A 16,715-nucleotide genomic window follows, 5' to 3' on the forward strand; every position below is an offset into this window, starting at 1 on the left:
CATCGGCTAATGGGGATCCTAATAAATTAAATCTAATTCCTAATTCTATGTCCTCATATCTCTTTGGCTATCCATTATAAAGTAACTTCCAAAACGTCTGCTCTGTTAACCCTGACTACATTTACCACCCATCTGCTTGGAAGTTTGTTTGCAAACAGTTTATAACCCATTTCCCAACGTTTTAGAATACTGTAACTCTTGAATGCCTTCTCGATTATCTGATTGGCTGGAGCATTTCATCTGGCGTGGACGACGTTTCAAGTTGACGTGGATGCATGTCTAGCTAACTGGTGTTTAGTTTTTTTTGTCCTTATCACAGTTTGTTGCGACATCGTTTCAATCGATGAAAGTTTTTATTTACTGTTAGTTACCTTTTCAAAATGTCCTCTGTTGAAGATGGTGAATGTAGTCGCGGCTTGTATCAACTCAACAAATTCGAGAAACTGTCGGGGAGGCCTCCCATCAGAGACTCAGGTTTGTAGCTAGCTGAACTGTTATTTTTCTATCTAGCTGCTATCCATGTAAAACTAACTAGCTAGAATTAGCTAGCTAGCTAAAGTAACTAACTGGCTGGCAATCTAAAAAAAACTAGTCAGCGTAATTGTTTAGGAAGGCAGATCTTCGAATTACACTATTAGAGACAGGCGATTAACTTTAGCTTTGACTTTAACCAAGTATTTTAGCCAGCTAACGTTAACTAACGTTAGCTCAGTTTGATACGGAAGTCAACTGTCATGCAAAGAAGACTGACTAATGGTGGGAAGCATACATTTTCCCTCTGTGCAATCCATTGCCAGTCATTTGTACTACTGACTTTGCTGAGTAGATCTAAATGTATTTCCATAGGAAATATTGTAGTATTGACCATTCAGTGGCAACCACAGTTTTGAAACGACTCAAGTACTGATGTAAGGTAAGGTTGGAAAAGTATCTTTTGACTCGAGTCAAAGATACTCTAGGTTCTGAGGGGCTGGGTAGGGTCAGCCACTTATGTGGTAGCTGCACCACCAAGGCTGTGTCTCTCTCTCAAATCACATTTTATTGGTCACATACACATATTTAGCAGCTGTTATTGCGGGTGTAGTGAAATGCTTGTGTTCCTAGCTCCAACAGTGCTGTAGTGTTTAACAGTACACACACATCTAAAGTAGAATAATGGAATTAAGAAATATATAAATATTAGGGTACCTGTATGTCTTTGTCATACAACAATGGACAAGCCACTTGTCTAGCCTATTTGGTTAGACACTAAGCAGGCTTGAACTGAACTCCACCTAAAGCCTATGTTTGGGATGGAATGTCCGTCTGTCTGCTTTTGTAATGTTTTTGTGGTTTTGTTCTCCGCTAATTGTGTCTGTGTGTGCACATGTCTGTATCATGGCTGGTGATTGTGGTTGGTGATGACTGGCAGGCTCTAAGAAGAGAGTAAGATGGCTTCAGGCTCGGCGGATCTTCTCCCCTTCGTGCCCCAACTTCCGCATCCCTAATAGGTTTCTGAGAGAAGGTGGGTAACCGTAACACCCGAGACTGCAGCCAAGACCACCTCTCTCTTCACCGACCAATACTAACGCAACTCTAGTGCCCTCAGACTCTGCTAAAGAATGAGGGATTCAATTTAAGCTGGCCCGGGTTGAACAGGGATAGCAGGGTGCGCCCTGCTAAAATTGAATAGTAATCAGCGCCACTTGGTCATCTTGTCAACAAGGCATCATGAAGCATTGTTCAGAAACATCTCTTTTCCATGAAATATATGTTTGAATTTTCAAACTAGGTTTCATTGGGAATGCAGATTAAGCATGCAGATTTATCAAGCGCAATCATTTTTGCATAGAAATACACAGATTCTTACATATTACCCCACATGCTTCACCTACTGTACGTCACTTTTGTTTTGAGCTGACTTTGCTGTCGGCCAGAACGGGGCAAGCACTTAATGTCCTATCTGCTCTCCCACCTCCTCTCTCACACTCCCTTGTCCAGTCTGCAGTGCTTCTCTTCTCCCTCCTCTCATTTCCCATGACTCAAGGAAATCCACTTGTACCACTCTGCTTCCTCCTCTCTTCCTATCAAAACAGCCTCTTCCTCTCCCTTGTAATGGTTCTCGGTCCACTCCACCTCTTCTCTTCCTTCCTGTTCTCTTTTATCACTTTTAGCCCTCTTAGCAAGAGTATCTCTTACTATGATTGGCCCTGGTTCCTCCTTTCCTCTTCAGCTTTCTCTGTTGGACCCAGGGAGGCTTTCTCTCCCTCAGTGTCTCTCTGGGTTTGGATGTATGTTTGTCATGGAGTGTTCTGAGGTCTCGCTTTCTCTGTTCTATTTTTCGGTCATGTTGTTGCTCCTATAACGATTGTCATAATTGTTATAGGAAGCAATAGACCTCCGTGCGCCTAGGAGAAGAAAAAAACGAATGGTTGCAATGATTACTTCACTGTACCGCTGCCCCTGAGTGCCATGGAGAATACACTGAGCGCAGATTCATGACCGTCATGCTTGCACCATTACTACAAAGAAAATAGCTTGTTACCTCAAATATTTTTCTTTGTGCTCCTACATTTTTCCTTGTTAAAAAAAAATGTTTTTTAAGTAAAATTAGAAAGTCAGTGTAGAGCTCTTGACCTGTGCCTCCTATTTTCCTCAGTGTCTGAAAGTAGATCTATTTGATCTGTTATTCCACTAAAAGCATTCCTGTTTTCAACAACAAAATATCTTGAGGCTCAATGATTCCATAGGGCTGTTTAGTCCTTTGCTGTTTACTCAAAGCTCATCATACTGATGCCTGGACATTTAATCCTTACACACAGTGAACTCGACCACCTCCACAGTGAAAATGTTACGAAGTATGTCAATAAGATATGGTTCATTATTAATTTAACATGCAGACTTTCTCCTAAGCCTGTCATATAGGGAGTACTTTAACCACATGCTTGCTTATGTGATGGCTAGGCCTATTTATCTAGATTCTTAAATAATCAGAAATGTTTTAGCGTTTGCTTGTTGAAAGCTGTCTGCTTATGCAGCCATGTTCTTGGTAATCTGTGCAGCAGATTATATAATGGCTCTGGGTAGAAATCTGATGGAAACACGCTGGATTACTTCACTGCAGTTTATTATATTAATTTATGTCTCTAGATCAGCTGTCTGTGACACACAGCTGGGAAATAACAGACTAGGCCTACACATCTATGGCTCTTCAGCCCATGCAAATCATGTAGGGGCAGTCAAGTCAACAAGGGTAGGATACACGTTTTAGATTGAAATCTAGACAATGTTTCAGGCTCCATTCCAAATAACGGCCCCTTCTGCGCTTTTGTTCCTGCCCTCATGAATTTGGCTGGACTAAATAGGTGAAAACCATATGGCAGAAAGAGAAAAGGTGGCGCTATTGCTTAAAGTTATCGCAGAGATCCACAAAGGGCACTAAAGAAGTGCAAGAGGAAGGAAAATTCCCCTGTAACCCTGTCTCCTTCCCCCAACCTTGCTCACTCTTCCATCCATGAAACCCCGCTCTTTACTCACCTCCCCCTCAGGTCACTGTGCCCCCCCGGCCCGCAGCGGGCACCGGTGTGTGGCAGACAATGCCAACCTATATGTGTTTGGAGGATACAACCCTGACTTTGAGGAGGCAGGTGGCTCGGAGAACGAGGACTACCCTCTTTTCAGGGAGCTGTGGAGGTTTCACTTCGCCACGGCTACCTGGCAACAGGTCCACACAGAGGGCTACATGCCCACCGAGCTGGCTTCCATGTCAGGTAAGGGAATAAGTTGAAGATTGGCTGTCCTTTTATGTACCCATCGATCCATTGCAAAATTAACTTGCTTAACCATTATTATCCGTTCCTGGTCAGACTGAGAACAGACTGTTGAACAGTTTTGTTCTGTGTGTCTCAGCTGTCTTACACAGCAACAATCTATTGGTGTTTGGGGGCACTGGGATTCCTTTTGGAGAAAGCAACGGGAACGACGTCCATGTCTGCAATGTTCACTACAAACGCTGGAAATTGCTCAACTGCCGAGGGAAGAAACCCAACCGAATCTACGGGCAGGTAAAGAGCTCTCATCTGTTCACCACCTGAGCTGTCCCACTGACACATTGTGTGGTCTGTGGAGAATTAACGGTTAGCTTTAAACCTGGGCTATGGCATTTTCCATTACTCCTACAGTGCATTCAGTAAGTATTCAGAACCATTTACTTAAAACATTTTTTTAAATGTTACAGCCTTATTCTAAAATTGATTAAATTGCTTTTTCCCCCTCTTTAATCTACACACAATGCCCTATAATGACAAAGCAAAAACAAGTTTAGTAATGTAAGCAAATTTATTACAAATACAAAACAAACATTTACATAAGTATTCAGACCCTTTACTCAGTACTTTGTTGATGAACCTTTGGCAGCGATTACAGCCTCCAGTCTTCTTGGGTATGACACTACAAGCTTGGCACACCTGTATTTGGGGAGTTTCTCCCATTCTTCTCTGCAGATCATCTCAAGCTCTGTCAGGTTGGATGGGGAGCGTCGCTGCACAGCTATTTTCAGGTCTCTCCAGAGATGTTCGATCGGGTTCAAGTCCGGGCTCTGGCTGGGCCACTCAAGGACATTCAGAGACTTGTCCCGATGCTACTCTTGCGTTGTCTAGGCTGTGTGCTTCGGGTTGTTGTACTGTTGGAAGGTGAACCTTCTCCCCAGTCTGAGTTCCTGAGCGCTCTAAAGCAGGTTTTCGTCAAGGATCTCAGTACTTTGCTCTTTATCTTTCCCTCGATCCTGACTACTCTCTCAGTCCCTGCTGCTGAAAAGCATCACGATGCTGCCACTAACTTGCTTCACTGTAGGGATGGTGCCATGTTACCTCCAGACGTGACGCTTGGCATTCAGGCCAAAGAGTTCAATCTTGATTTCATCAGACCAGAGAATCTTGTTTCTCATGGTCTGGGAGTCTTTAGGTGCCTTTTGGAAAACTCCAAGCGGGCTATCATGTGCCTTTTTACTGAGGAGTGGTTTCTGTCTGGCAACTCTACCATAAAGGCCTGCTTGGTGGAGTGCTGCAGAGATGGGAGAACCTTCCAGAAGGACAACCATCTCCACAGAGGAACTCTAGAGCTCTGTCAGTGACCATTCTCCCCAATTGCTCAGTTTGGCCGTGCGGCCAGCTCTAGAAAGAGTCTTGGTGATTCGAAACTTCTTCCATTTATGAATGATGGAGGCCACTGTCTTCTTGGGGACCTTCAATGCTGCAGAAATCTTTTGGTACCCTTCCACAGATCTGTACCTTGACACAATCCTGTCTCGGAACTCTACGGACAATTCCTTCGACCGCATGGCTTGGTTTTTGCTCTGACATTCACTGTCAACTGTGGGACCTTAGATAGACAGGTGTGTGCCTTTCCAAATCATGTCCAATCAATTGAATTAACCACAGGTAGACTCCAATCAAGTTGTAGAAACATCTCAAGGATGATCAATGGAAAAAGGATGCATCTGAACTCAATTTTGAGTCTCATAGCAAAGGGTCTGAATACTTACGTAAATAAGGTATTGATGTTTATTTTAATACATTTGCAAAGGAATTGAGAAACATATTTGCTTTGTCACTCTGGGGTATTGTGAGTGTAGATTGAGGATTTTTATTTAATCAATCTTAGGATAAGTCTGTAACGTAACAAAATGTGGAAAAAGTTAAGGGGTCTGAATACTTTCCGAATGCACTATATATGACTTCCTTCCTTTGTCTTTCCTAACCTCTGATCTGAAAAGATTCGCTCGGTCAAAATAAATAACTGACAATTATTTACATTGTTAGTATGACCTACTGTAACAAATCACTTAATTCTGAATCCCTTGGCTTGACAGTAAGGAAATTCCCCACAGCCATGCTCTCTCCCTCTCATTCCTCCTTCCAGGCCATGGCCATCATTAATGGCTATCTGTATGTGTTTGGAGGGACGACAGGCTACGTTTACAGCACAGACCTACACAGGCTGGACCTGACTACCAGGGAGTGGACCCACCTCAAGCCCAACAACCCCCCTACAGACCTGCCAGAGGAAAGGTCAGTCACCCCTTATATACCTTTTAATCTTCCGGTAGTTACCACCCCCCACACACACACACACACATCTTAATCTCTCTTTCAGGTACAGACATGAGGTGGCCCACGATGGACAGAGAATATACATCCTAGGAGGCGGGACTTCCTGGACATCATATCCCCTAGACAAAGTACAGTACAGGATGAGAGAACACTGTATGTATGTATGATGGTTGTTTTACTGACATATTTTAACATGGGGGTTTACGTTCTGTTCCCCCCTCAGATACATGCCTACAACCTAGAGACTAACTCCTGGGAGGAGATCATCACGAAACCTCATGAAAAAATAGGTTGGTTGCATAAGGGTCTAATGTTGTTCATATACATATTACTGTGCACGCGTGTAAACTGATGTGTGTTCTGTTGTTGTCAGGGTATCCTGCAGCACGACGGTGTCACAGTTGTGTCCAGGTCAGGCAGGGTAAGAACTTTAGATCTGTTTACTAGGAATCAGCTCTGTGTCCAGGCTAGGGTTACTAGAATTTTCAGTAATATTGGTAAATAACAGGTAATTTATGGTAACTTTGGTAATTTATACTTGATTAACTTGCAAAAATGATTTTAAATCCTATGTAGTGCCTTCAGAAACTATTCCCACCCCTTGACCTTTTTCCACATTTGACCTGTTACAGCCTAAATTTTAATTGGATTCGATTGAGATTTTGTTACTGGCCTACACACAATACCCCATAATGTCAAAGTGGAATTATGTGTTTTAGAAATTGTACAAATTAATTAACAATGAAAAGCTGAGATGTCTTTAGTCAATAAGTATTCAACTCCTTTGTTATGGCAACCCTAAATAAGTTCAGGAGTGAAAATGTGCTAAAGTCCCATTAATAAGTTGCATGGACTCACTCTGTGTGCAATAATAGTGTGTAACATGATTTTTGAATGACTACCTCACACATACTACCTCACTACCGGCACTGGAAGACCGGGGAGGTTTTCCAGTGCCTCGCAAAGAACAACACCTATTGGTAGATGGGTAGAAATAAAAAGCAGGCTTTGAATATCCCTTTGAGCATGATGTAGTTTTTAATGACACTTTAGATTGTGTATCAATACACCCAGTCACTACCAAGATACAGACGCCCTTCCTAACTCAGTTGCCGGAGAGGAAGGAAACCTCTCAGGCATTTCACCGTGAGGCCAATAGTGACTATGGGAGGTAATGCTGTAGTTACTCCACAATACTAACATAAATGACAGTGAAAAGAAGGCTGTACAGAATAAAAATATTCCAAAACATGCATCATGTTACGATAAGGCACTAAAGTAAAACTGTCTTGAATACAAAGCCTTATGTTTGGGGCAAACACAACGCCACTGAGTACTTCTCTTCATATTTTTAAGCATGGTGGTGGCTGCATCATGTTATGGGTATGCTTGTCATCGGCAAGGACTAAGATGTTTTTTAGGATAAAAATAAATGGAATAGAGCTAAGCACAGGCAAAATCCTAGAGGAAAACCTGTTTGGAGACCAATTCAGCTTTCAGCAGGACAATAAACCTAATAACCCAAATGTACAATGGAGTTGCTTACAAAGATGACATTAACAAAGATGACATTAAATGTTCCCAAGTGGCCTAGTTACAGTTTTTAGTTACAGTTTTTACTTACAGTACCAGTCAAAAGTTTGGACACACCTACTCATTCCAGGGTTTTCTTTAGTTGTACTATTTTCTACTTTGTAGAATAATAGTGAAGACATCAACACTATGAAATAACAAATGGAATCATGTAATAACCAAAAAAAGTGTTACATTTATCAAAATATATTAGCCACCCTTTTCCTTGACAGCTTTGCACACTCTTGGCGTTCTCTCAACCAGCTTCATGAGGTAGTCACCTGTAATGCATTTCAATTAACAGGTATGTCTTGTTAATTTGTGGAATTTCTTCAATGCGTTTGAGCCGATCAGTTGTGTTATGACAAGGTAGGGGGGTATACAGAAGAGAGCCCTATTTGGTAAAAGACCAAGTCCATATGTGGCAAGAACAGCTCAAATAAACAAAGAGAAACAACAGTCCATCATTACTTTAAGACATGAAGGTCAGTCAATATGGAAAATGTCAAGAACTTTGAAAGTTTCTTCAAGTGCAGTTACAAAAACCATCAAGCGCTATGATGAAACTGGCTCCCATGAGGACCACCACAGGAAAGGAAGACCCTGAGTTACCTCTGCTACTGAGGATAAGGTAATTAGTTACCAGCCTCAAATTGCAGACCAAATAAATGCTTCACATAGTTCAAATAGCAGACACATCTCAACATCAACTGTTCAGAGGAGACTGCATGAATCAAGCCTTCATGGTCAAATTGCTGCAAGAAACCACTATTAAAGGACACCAATAATAAGAAGAGACTTGCTTGGGCCAAGAAACACGAGCAATGGACATTAGACCGGTGGAAATCTGTCCTTTGGTCTGATGATTCCAAATTTGAGATTTTTGGTATTAATTGTTGTGTCTTTATGAGACGCAGAGTAGGTGAACAGATGCTCTCCGCATGTGTGGTTCCCAGCGTGAAGCGAGGAGGTGTGATTGTGTGGGGGTGCTTTGCTGGTGACACTGTCTGTGATTTATTTAGAATTCAAGGCACACTTAACCAGCATGGCTACCACAGCATTCTGCAGTGATATGCCATCCCACCTGGTTTGCGCTTAGTCCCACCATTTGTTTTTCAACAGGACAATGACCCATAACATACCTCCAGGCTGTGTAAGGGCTATTTGACCTGGAAGGAGAGTGACGGAGTGCTGCATCAGATGACCTGGCCTCCACAATCACCTGACTTCAACCCAATTGGGATGAGTTGAGTGAAGGAAAAGCAGCCAACAAGTGCTCAGCATATGTGGGAACTCCTTCAAGACTGTTGGAAAAGCATTCCAGGTGAAGCTGGTTAAGAGAATGTCAAGAGTTTGCAAAGCTGTCATCAAGGCAAAGGGTGGCTACTTTGAAGAATCTAAAATATAAAATATAACACTTGGTTACTACATGATTCCATATGTTATATCATAGTTTTGATGTCTTCACTATTCTACAATGTAGAAAATAGTCAAAATTAAGAAACCCTTAAATGAGTAGGTGTGTCCAAACTTTTGAGTGTTACTTAAATTGCTGTCTAGCAATGATCAACAACCATTATGGGGTATTGTGTGTAAGTAAATGGGTGAGGGGAAAAATCTGTTTAATCCATTTTGAAAATCAGGCTGTGCCACAAAATGTGGAATAAGTCAAGGGATATGAATACTTTAAGGCATGATATACACTGCTCAAAAAAATAAAGGGAACACTTAAACAACACAATGTAACTCCAAGTCAATCACACTTCTGTGAAATCAAACTGTCCACTTAGGAAGCAACACTGATTGACAATAAATTTCACATGCTGTTGTGCAAATGGAATAGACAAAAGGTGGAAATTATAGGCAATTAGCCAGACACCCCCAATAAAGGAGTGATTCTGCAGGTGGTGACCACAGACCACTTCTCAGTTCCTATGCTTCCTGGCTGATGTTTTGGTCACTTTTGAATGCTGGCGGTGCTCTCACTCTAGTGGTAGCACGAGACGGAATCTACAACCCACACAAGTGGCTCAGGTAGTGCAGCTCATCCAGGATGGCACATCAATGCGAGCTGTGGCAAGAAGGTTTGCTGTGTCTGTCAGCGTAGTGTCCAGAGCATGGAGGCGCTACCAGGAGACAGGCCAGTACATCAGGAGACGTGGTGGAGGCCGTAGGAGGGCAACAACCCAGCAGCAGGACCGCTACCTCCGCCTTTGAGCAGGAGGAGCACTGCCAGAGCCCTGCAAAATGACCTCCAGCAGGCCACAAATGTGCATGTGTCAGCATATGGTCTCACAAGGGCTCTGAGGATCTCATCTCGGTACCTAATGGCAGTCAGGCTACCTCTGGCGAGCACATGCAGGGCTGTGCGGCCCCACAAAGAAATGCCACCCCACACCATGACTGACCCACCGCCAAACCGGTCATGCTGGAGGATGTTGCTAGCAGCAGAACGTTCTCCACGGCGTCTCCAGACTCTGTCACGTCTGTCACATGTGCTCATGTGCTCAGTGTGAACCTGCTTTCATCTGTGAAGAGCACAGGACGCCAGTGGCGAATTTGCCAATCTTGGTGTTCTCTGGCAAATGCCAAACGTCCTGCACGGTGTTGGGCTGTAAGCACAACCCCCACCTGTGGATGTTGGGCCCTCATACCACCCTCATGGAGTCTGTTTCTGACTGTTTGAGCAGACACATGCACATTTGTGGCCTGCTGGAGGTCATTTTGCAGGGCTCTGGCAGTGCTCCTACTGCTCAAAGGCGGAGATAGCGGTTCTGCTGCTGGGTTGTTGCCCTCCTACGGCCTCCTCCACGTCTCCTGATGTACTGGCCTGTCTCCTGGTAGCGCCTCCATGCTCTGGACACTACGCTGACAGACACAGCAAACCTTCTTGCCACAGCTCGCATTGATGTGCCATCCTGGATGAGCTGCACTACCTGAGCCACTTGTGTGGGTTGTAGACTCCGTCTCATGCTACCACTAGAGTGAAAGCACCGCCAGCATTCAAAAGTGACCAAAACATCAGCCAGGAAGCATAGGAAATGAGAAGTGGTCTGTGGTCACCACCTGCAGAATCACTCCTTTATTGGGGGTGTCTTGCTAATTGCCTATAATTTCCACCTTTTGTCTATTCCATTTGCACAACAGCATGTGAAATTTATTGTCAATCAGTGTTGCTTCCTAAGTGGACAGTTTGATTTCACAGAAGTGTGATTGACTTGGAGTTACATTGTGTTGTTTAAGTGTTCCCTAAATTTTTTTGAGCAGTGTAGTATATATTTTTATGTGTCCATATTGTGCATTTAGTTTCTAGGGGATAGCCCATGGTTCACGAGAAAATAGGCTAATGAAAAGCATCAAATCAATAATGGAATTTAAAATTAACTCAGCAACTCTGGACTTCAGAACTTCCACCAGTTTGGCACCAAAACATATACAATAAAGATGTATTGACAGTAAAATAAGTGTAAGAAAAAAAGTATATTTCATGCTGAAACCATGTTAAACACAATTGTATTCACTAAGTTGATGTTTTAAATTTAAGATAATGTTTTACAGCTTTGTCATTTTATTTTTAAATCTTATTTGATATACAATGAGTACCAAACATTAGGATTCAGAGGTCGAGACAGCATGTGCGGTAGAGAGTCAAACAGCAGGTCCGGGACCAGTAGCACGTCCGGTAAACAGGTCAGGGTTCCCTAGCCGCGGGCAGAACAGTTGAAACTGGAGCAGCAGCACGAACGGGTGGACTGGGGACAGCCAGGAGTCATCAGGCCAGGTAGTCCTGAGGCATGATCTTACGGCTCACATCCTCTGGGAGGGAGGGAGAGAGAATTAGTGGGAGCATACTTAAATTCTCACACGACACCAGATAAGATGGAGAATTACACCAGATATAACAGACTCACTCTAGTCCCCCGGCACACAAACTATTGCAGCCTAGATACTGGAGGCTGAGACGGGTGGGTCGGGGGACACTGTGGACCCACGCACAGGGCCAACCAGGCAGGATATAACCCCACCCACTTTACCAAAGCATAGCCCTCACACTACTAGAAGGATATCTACAGATCACCAACTTACTACCCTGAGACAAGGCTGAGTATCGCCCACGAAGATCTCCCCCACCGCACGAGCCAGAGGGGGCGCCAAACCAATGCTTCCCATAGCTGTCAAGTTGGCTGGATGTCCTTTGGGTGGTGGACCATTCTTTATACACACTGGAAACTGTTGAGTGTGAAAAACCCAGTAGCGTTGCAGTTCTTGGCACAAACCGGTGCGCCTGGCACCTACTACCATACCCTGTTCAAACCGGTGCGCCTGGCACCTACTACCATACCCTGTTCAAACCGGTGCGCCTGGCACCTACTACCATACCCTGTTCAAACCGGTGCGCCTGGCACCTACTACCATACCCTGTTCAAACCGGTGCGCCTGGCACCTACTACCATACCCTGTTCAAACCGGTGCGCCTGGCACCTACTACCATACCCTGTTCAAAGGCACTTAAATCTTTTGTCTTGCCCGTTCACTCTGAATGGTGCGCACACACACAATCCATGCCTCAAGGCTTAAAAATCCTTCTTTAACCTGTCTCTTCATCTACACTGATTGAAGTGGATTTAACAGGTGACATCAATAAGGGATCATAGCTTTCACCTGGTCAGTGTGTCATGATAGAGCAGATGTCTGAATCTTTTGTACACTCAGTGTATTTTACATGTGATAAGGCCACACAGAGGGCCAGGAATAATTGCATAAATGTGATAATCTGAAGTACACATGATAAAGTTCCGTAAAATCCTTAAGTTACCTAATTCTGGTAGTTTACTGGTGAACTTTGAAAGTTACCAATAACATACTGTCCCTTTGCCACCCTAGTCTAGGCTATGGATTGGGAGTCAGTGTTCATCCCTCTGTCTCCCCCCTCAGAGGTGTTTCTATGTGGGGGTTACAACGGGGAGCTGATCCTAGCTGACCTGTGGAAGATCAACCTGCAGACCTTCCAGTGGACCAAGCTACCCACCGTCATGCCTGAGCCTGCTTACTTCCACTGTGCTGCAGTCACACCGGTCAGTACATCGCACACACACACACTTTTCTGGATGTACGATTTTCAATCACGTCTCTCTCTCCTCCCTGTCCTCTCCCAGGCTGGCTGTATGTATGTGCATGGAGGAGTGGTGAACATGTCAGAGAACAGGAGGACTGGGTCTCTGTACAAGGTGTGGCTAGTGGTGCCCAGTCTGCTGGAGCTGACCTGGGAGAGGCTGCTCAAGGCCTTCCCTCGCCTGGCCCAGCTCTCCTCCCTGCAGCTACTCAGCCTGGGCCTCACACACACCCTCATCCAGCGCATCAAGTAGACCACCAGGCCCTCACGGCTGACGTGGGAACAGGTCAAAGCAAGGACAGCGGTGAAGGCCAACGGATTGTGGATGGAACTGAGTTGACTCCCTTTCCTGCCAGAGGGAGGAAAGGGAGCAGAGGGACTGAATGGCCAATGGAACAATGAACAGGTGTGTTGGCATGTCTGGGAATGGACTGAGGGAAGAGAACTGACGTCAGGTCATCCTCAAACATACATTGGATGCCATTTAAAAAAATGAAGTTTTTAATGTGTGCACTTTGACTGAGTTTGAAATCCCAAGTGGAATGTTTGAGATTTGTGTTGGAGTCCCTGGGACCTGGTGTATTTCAGGGATTGTTTGCCTTCATATTTCATTAGCCATGGCTTAACTAGGAGAGTGGAGTTTTAGTAGAAATTGGAGTTCACTGAATGCTACTTATTTCATCCTTTTATATGTTTGCATGCAGCTGACCACACTAATCATACCCGTTGTCTTGAGTATTGTTTCAAGGCACTCCAAAGGGCTCTACAATCTACGCAAAAGATCTGCAACGTAGCCGATGGAGGTTAGTTTGCTTTGCTCTCTACGTAGTTCTACGTCTTTGTTTTTTTTGTGCGGCTGAATTTTTAGAACGTGACGCAAACGTAGCTCCGTAGACTGAAAACCACTATGGAGAGCCCTTAACTCTACTCATTATTCCTCCCACCACACACATGCTGTTCAAAAGGGAATAGTGGAAACTTCCAACTCAGTGGTGGTTTATTTCCTTATTAATGCCTAAAAGGACTTTTTTTATTTTGTTTATTTATTTTTTGGTCTCTTTGATACTGTGATGTATAGGTTCCTGAGGGAGACAGACCGGGTACATGATGCTGATAAACATGGTGTCTTGTTGTTTTCTGTAAGGAAGCCCACTGGTAAAGAAGCAGCTGCTGCTATGTCTACTGACCGGTCTAATACGAATAGGCCTCATTTAGCAGGCTGGTGGGGCAAGGCATTGATTTAGGACAGACAGGGCAAATCTTGTTCTGTATAGTTCAGCTCTTGAGCCAGTGTGACTATGTGAACCCCCTGTGACAGCACTGTGATTCTCTAGAACCTGAGTCTTACAGCTTCCGGTCTTAGACACCCTGATCACACACACAGAGGGCGCTGTGTGAAACTGTACTGTAGCTCCAAAGTGAAAACAAGAGCACGCCATTTATTTCATTTAGTGCCTTTTCAGATCATTTTTTCCAGTGTCACAACTGTATTGGTTGTGTAGAGTTCTCTCCTTTTACCACGCATGTGTCCCTGAAGCATGGCTTTTAACTTTACTCCTAGTCACTGAAAACATGGAAATGTCCATATAGCCCTCCACCAGTCTCCGTTCCCCCATGCTTTACTAATATGAGCCATTGACTCGCTCATCTTTTAATGTTGTCCTCCTTCCACCTATTCTGTTTACTGACCTTTGGTCAAACCATTCTGTCCATTACCGTTCTCTTTTTATTTGGGTTTCTGAATGTCGATCACGCATAGTGAACCCTTAACTTGTGAATTTGGTTGGACAGACTATGTATAGACTTATTTGGTATGGTGCAGCCCAATATGGTGACCGGAGTGTGGGTGTGTCGAAAGGAGTGGGTGTATGGAAAGTCAATCAGCTAATTGGGCAGATTTGTTGCCACTCGACCGTTTTGCCTGTCAGTTTAAGCCAGTGGGAATGACTAGTGCACCCGGTCTTGTATTGCTCCAGCACTACACGGCTGACTCAAATAACCAAATGATCATTAGTTGAATCAGCTGTGTAGCGCTGGGGCAAAAACCACAACGTGCACCTCTTGGAGTCCCCAGGAAACTCTGGTGTAACCTATAGCAGAGCACTTTCCTTTCCACACGCCCACTACTCTCCTTTTGACATGCCCACTCACCCATACTCTGGGCGTCATATTGGGCTGCAGCTACCCCTTCTGCATTTATCCTATTTTTGCTTTTTAAAGATGTGCACCAGTGTCTTCAGGTCATTTTAACATTAAACCAAACTGGAGATGTATCTGGTGGAAAAACCAATGAAATCACGACTCTGCCTTTTTAACTTTTCAACAATGTTGGGTTTAATTTTCTTTAATATCCCACACATTTCCCCTGTCAGTTAGACTGATAGAATGTAACTCACCTGGCACCTCTGGTCCTCCTTTTCTATACTATAGTTTCTGCACAGAATACAGGTGCTCAGTCTGAAATCAATGCCAATCCTCTAGCCTCCTGGCTACTACTTGTAGATCTGGAAGACTAGGTTTGGCTTCTGACATGTTTCTTACACCCACTCAAATCTTTTAGGCTCATGAGAAGTATCAAGGGATAGTGCCTAAGGGTTGATTTTGGACTGGGAAATTTGCCTTTGCTATAACTCTACTTTTTGGGAAACTGTGGGCTTCTGTATGAGACACTGCACCCAGTGGTCTGTATTGTTTTGTTGGTAATCTATGGAAGTAATAGATTTTGGAACTCCATGTCAACCTGTGAATGTAGTCACTTTACACACGCTGTACTGAATGTGGATGGACAAACTGAACCTGACTCTGCACAATTAAAGGCAATCATGATGACGCTGTCATGACTCCATTAGGTTTTTTAATTGTTTGAATCAATAAATGTACTGTAAGCACTTTTTTAAAAACGTTGTTTGACTGGTGTATTATTTGGCCTGAAAATCCAGGTACTATGTATTTGATTTAACTGACTCCCTTTCAAACAAAACTTATTTTGGCTTTGTATTATACTGAACAAAAATATCAATGCAACATGTAAAGTGTTGGTCCCATGTTTCATCAGCTGAAATAAAAGATCCCAGAAATGTTCCATTAGCACAAAAAGCGTATTTCTCTCATGTTGTGCACAAATTTGTTTACATCCCTGTTAGTGAGCATTTCTCCTTTGCCAAGATATTCCATCCACTTAACATGTGGCGTATCAAGAAGCTGATTGAACGGCATGATCATTACACAGGTGCACCTTTACAAAGGCCACTCTAAAATGTGCAATTTTGTCACAACACAATGCTCAGATGTCTCAAATTGAGGGAGTGTGCAATTGGCATGCTGACTGTAGAAATGTCCACCAGAGCTGTTGACAGAATTTAATTGAATGTTAATTTCTCTACCATAAGCCGCCTCACGTAGTTTGAGAATTTGGCAGTACGTTCGACCGACCTCACAACCGCTGTCCACGTGTAACCACGCCAGCCCAGGACTTCAATGCCTGTCTTCTTCACCAGCAGGATTGTCTGAGACCAGCTACCCGGACAGCTGATGAAACTTAAGTATTTCTGTCTAGATTTAAAGCGTTCTGAAAAATGTACACAACAATAAACTATGAGTTCATAAGGAAATCAGTGAATTGAAAAAATCATTAGGCCCTAATCTATAGATTTAACATGACTGGGCTGGGGTGCAGCCATGGGTGCCAGGCCCAGCCACTCCGATTGAGTTTTCCCCACAAAAGTGCTTTATTAATCTGATTGCAAAAAATACATTCTGTAATGCAGGAAAAAGTCCAACTTGGATAATTGTCATGCTTGGGTCGGGTGGATGACAGACTTTGACAAGTGAAGTGGCTGACGTTTCAAAAAGGTTCCATTAACCATAGTGATCTGGAAGTCTGGATAGGCACTTTGACATTTTCAAATCCTTAAGGTCTTTCAGAATGATTTATCGTCAAA

At 43.7% G+C, this 16,715-nt stretch overlaps 1 protein-coding gene across 5 annotated transcripts; it reads left to right on the top strand.

The window, feature by feature from the left end:
- Positions 1–234: 234 nt before the first annotated feature.
- Positions 235–15,855, top strand: LOC139540062 (kelch domain-containing protein 10-like). 5 transcript variants are annotated; one of them, XM_071343605.1, is made up of 10 exons: positions 235–474; positions 1,412–1,504; positions 3,528–3,749; positions 3,889–4,043; positions 5,899–6,047; positions 6,133–6,217; positions 6,313–6,379; positions 6,463–6,510; positions 12,597–12,736; positions 12,818–15,855. In XM_071343605.1, the coding sequence occupies exons 1-10, from the start codon at positions 381–383 to the stop codon at positions 13,025–13,027; spliced, it is 1,263 nt and encodes a 420-aa protein (XP_071199706.1). In that variant the 5' UTR covers positions 235–380; the 3' UTR covers positions 13,028–15,855. The 5 variants fall into 5 exon arrangements, with proteins under 5 accessions (XP_071199706.1, XP_071199703.1, XP_071199708.1 ...); XM_071343602.1 differs by having other exon boundaries at positions 12,597–13,167; XM_071343607.1 differs by lacking the exon at positions 1,412–1,504 and having other exon boundaries at positions 12,818–13,167.
- The last annotated feature ends 860 nt before the right edge of the window (positions 15,856–16,715 follow it).

This window comes from Salvelinus alpinus, chromosome 15 (assembly GCF_045679555.1).
Source record: "Salvelinus alpinus chromosome 15, SLU_Salpinus.1, whole genome shotgun sequence".
NCBI lineage: Eukaryota > Metazoa > Chordata > Actinopteri > Salmoniformes > Salmonidae > Salvelinus > Salvelinus alpinus.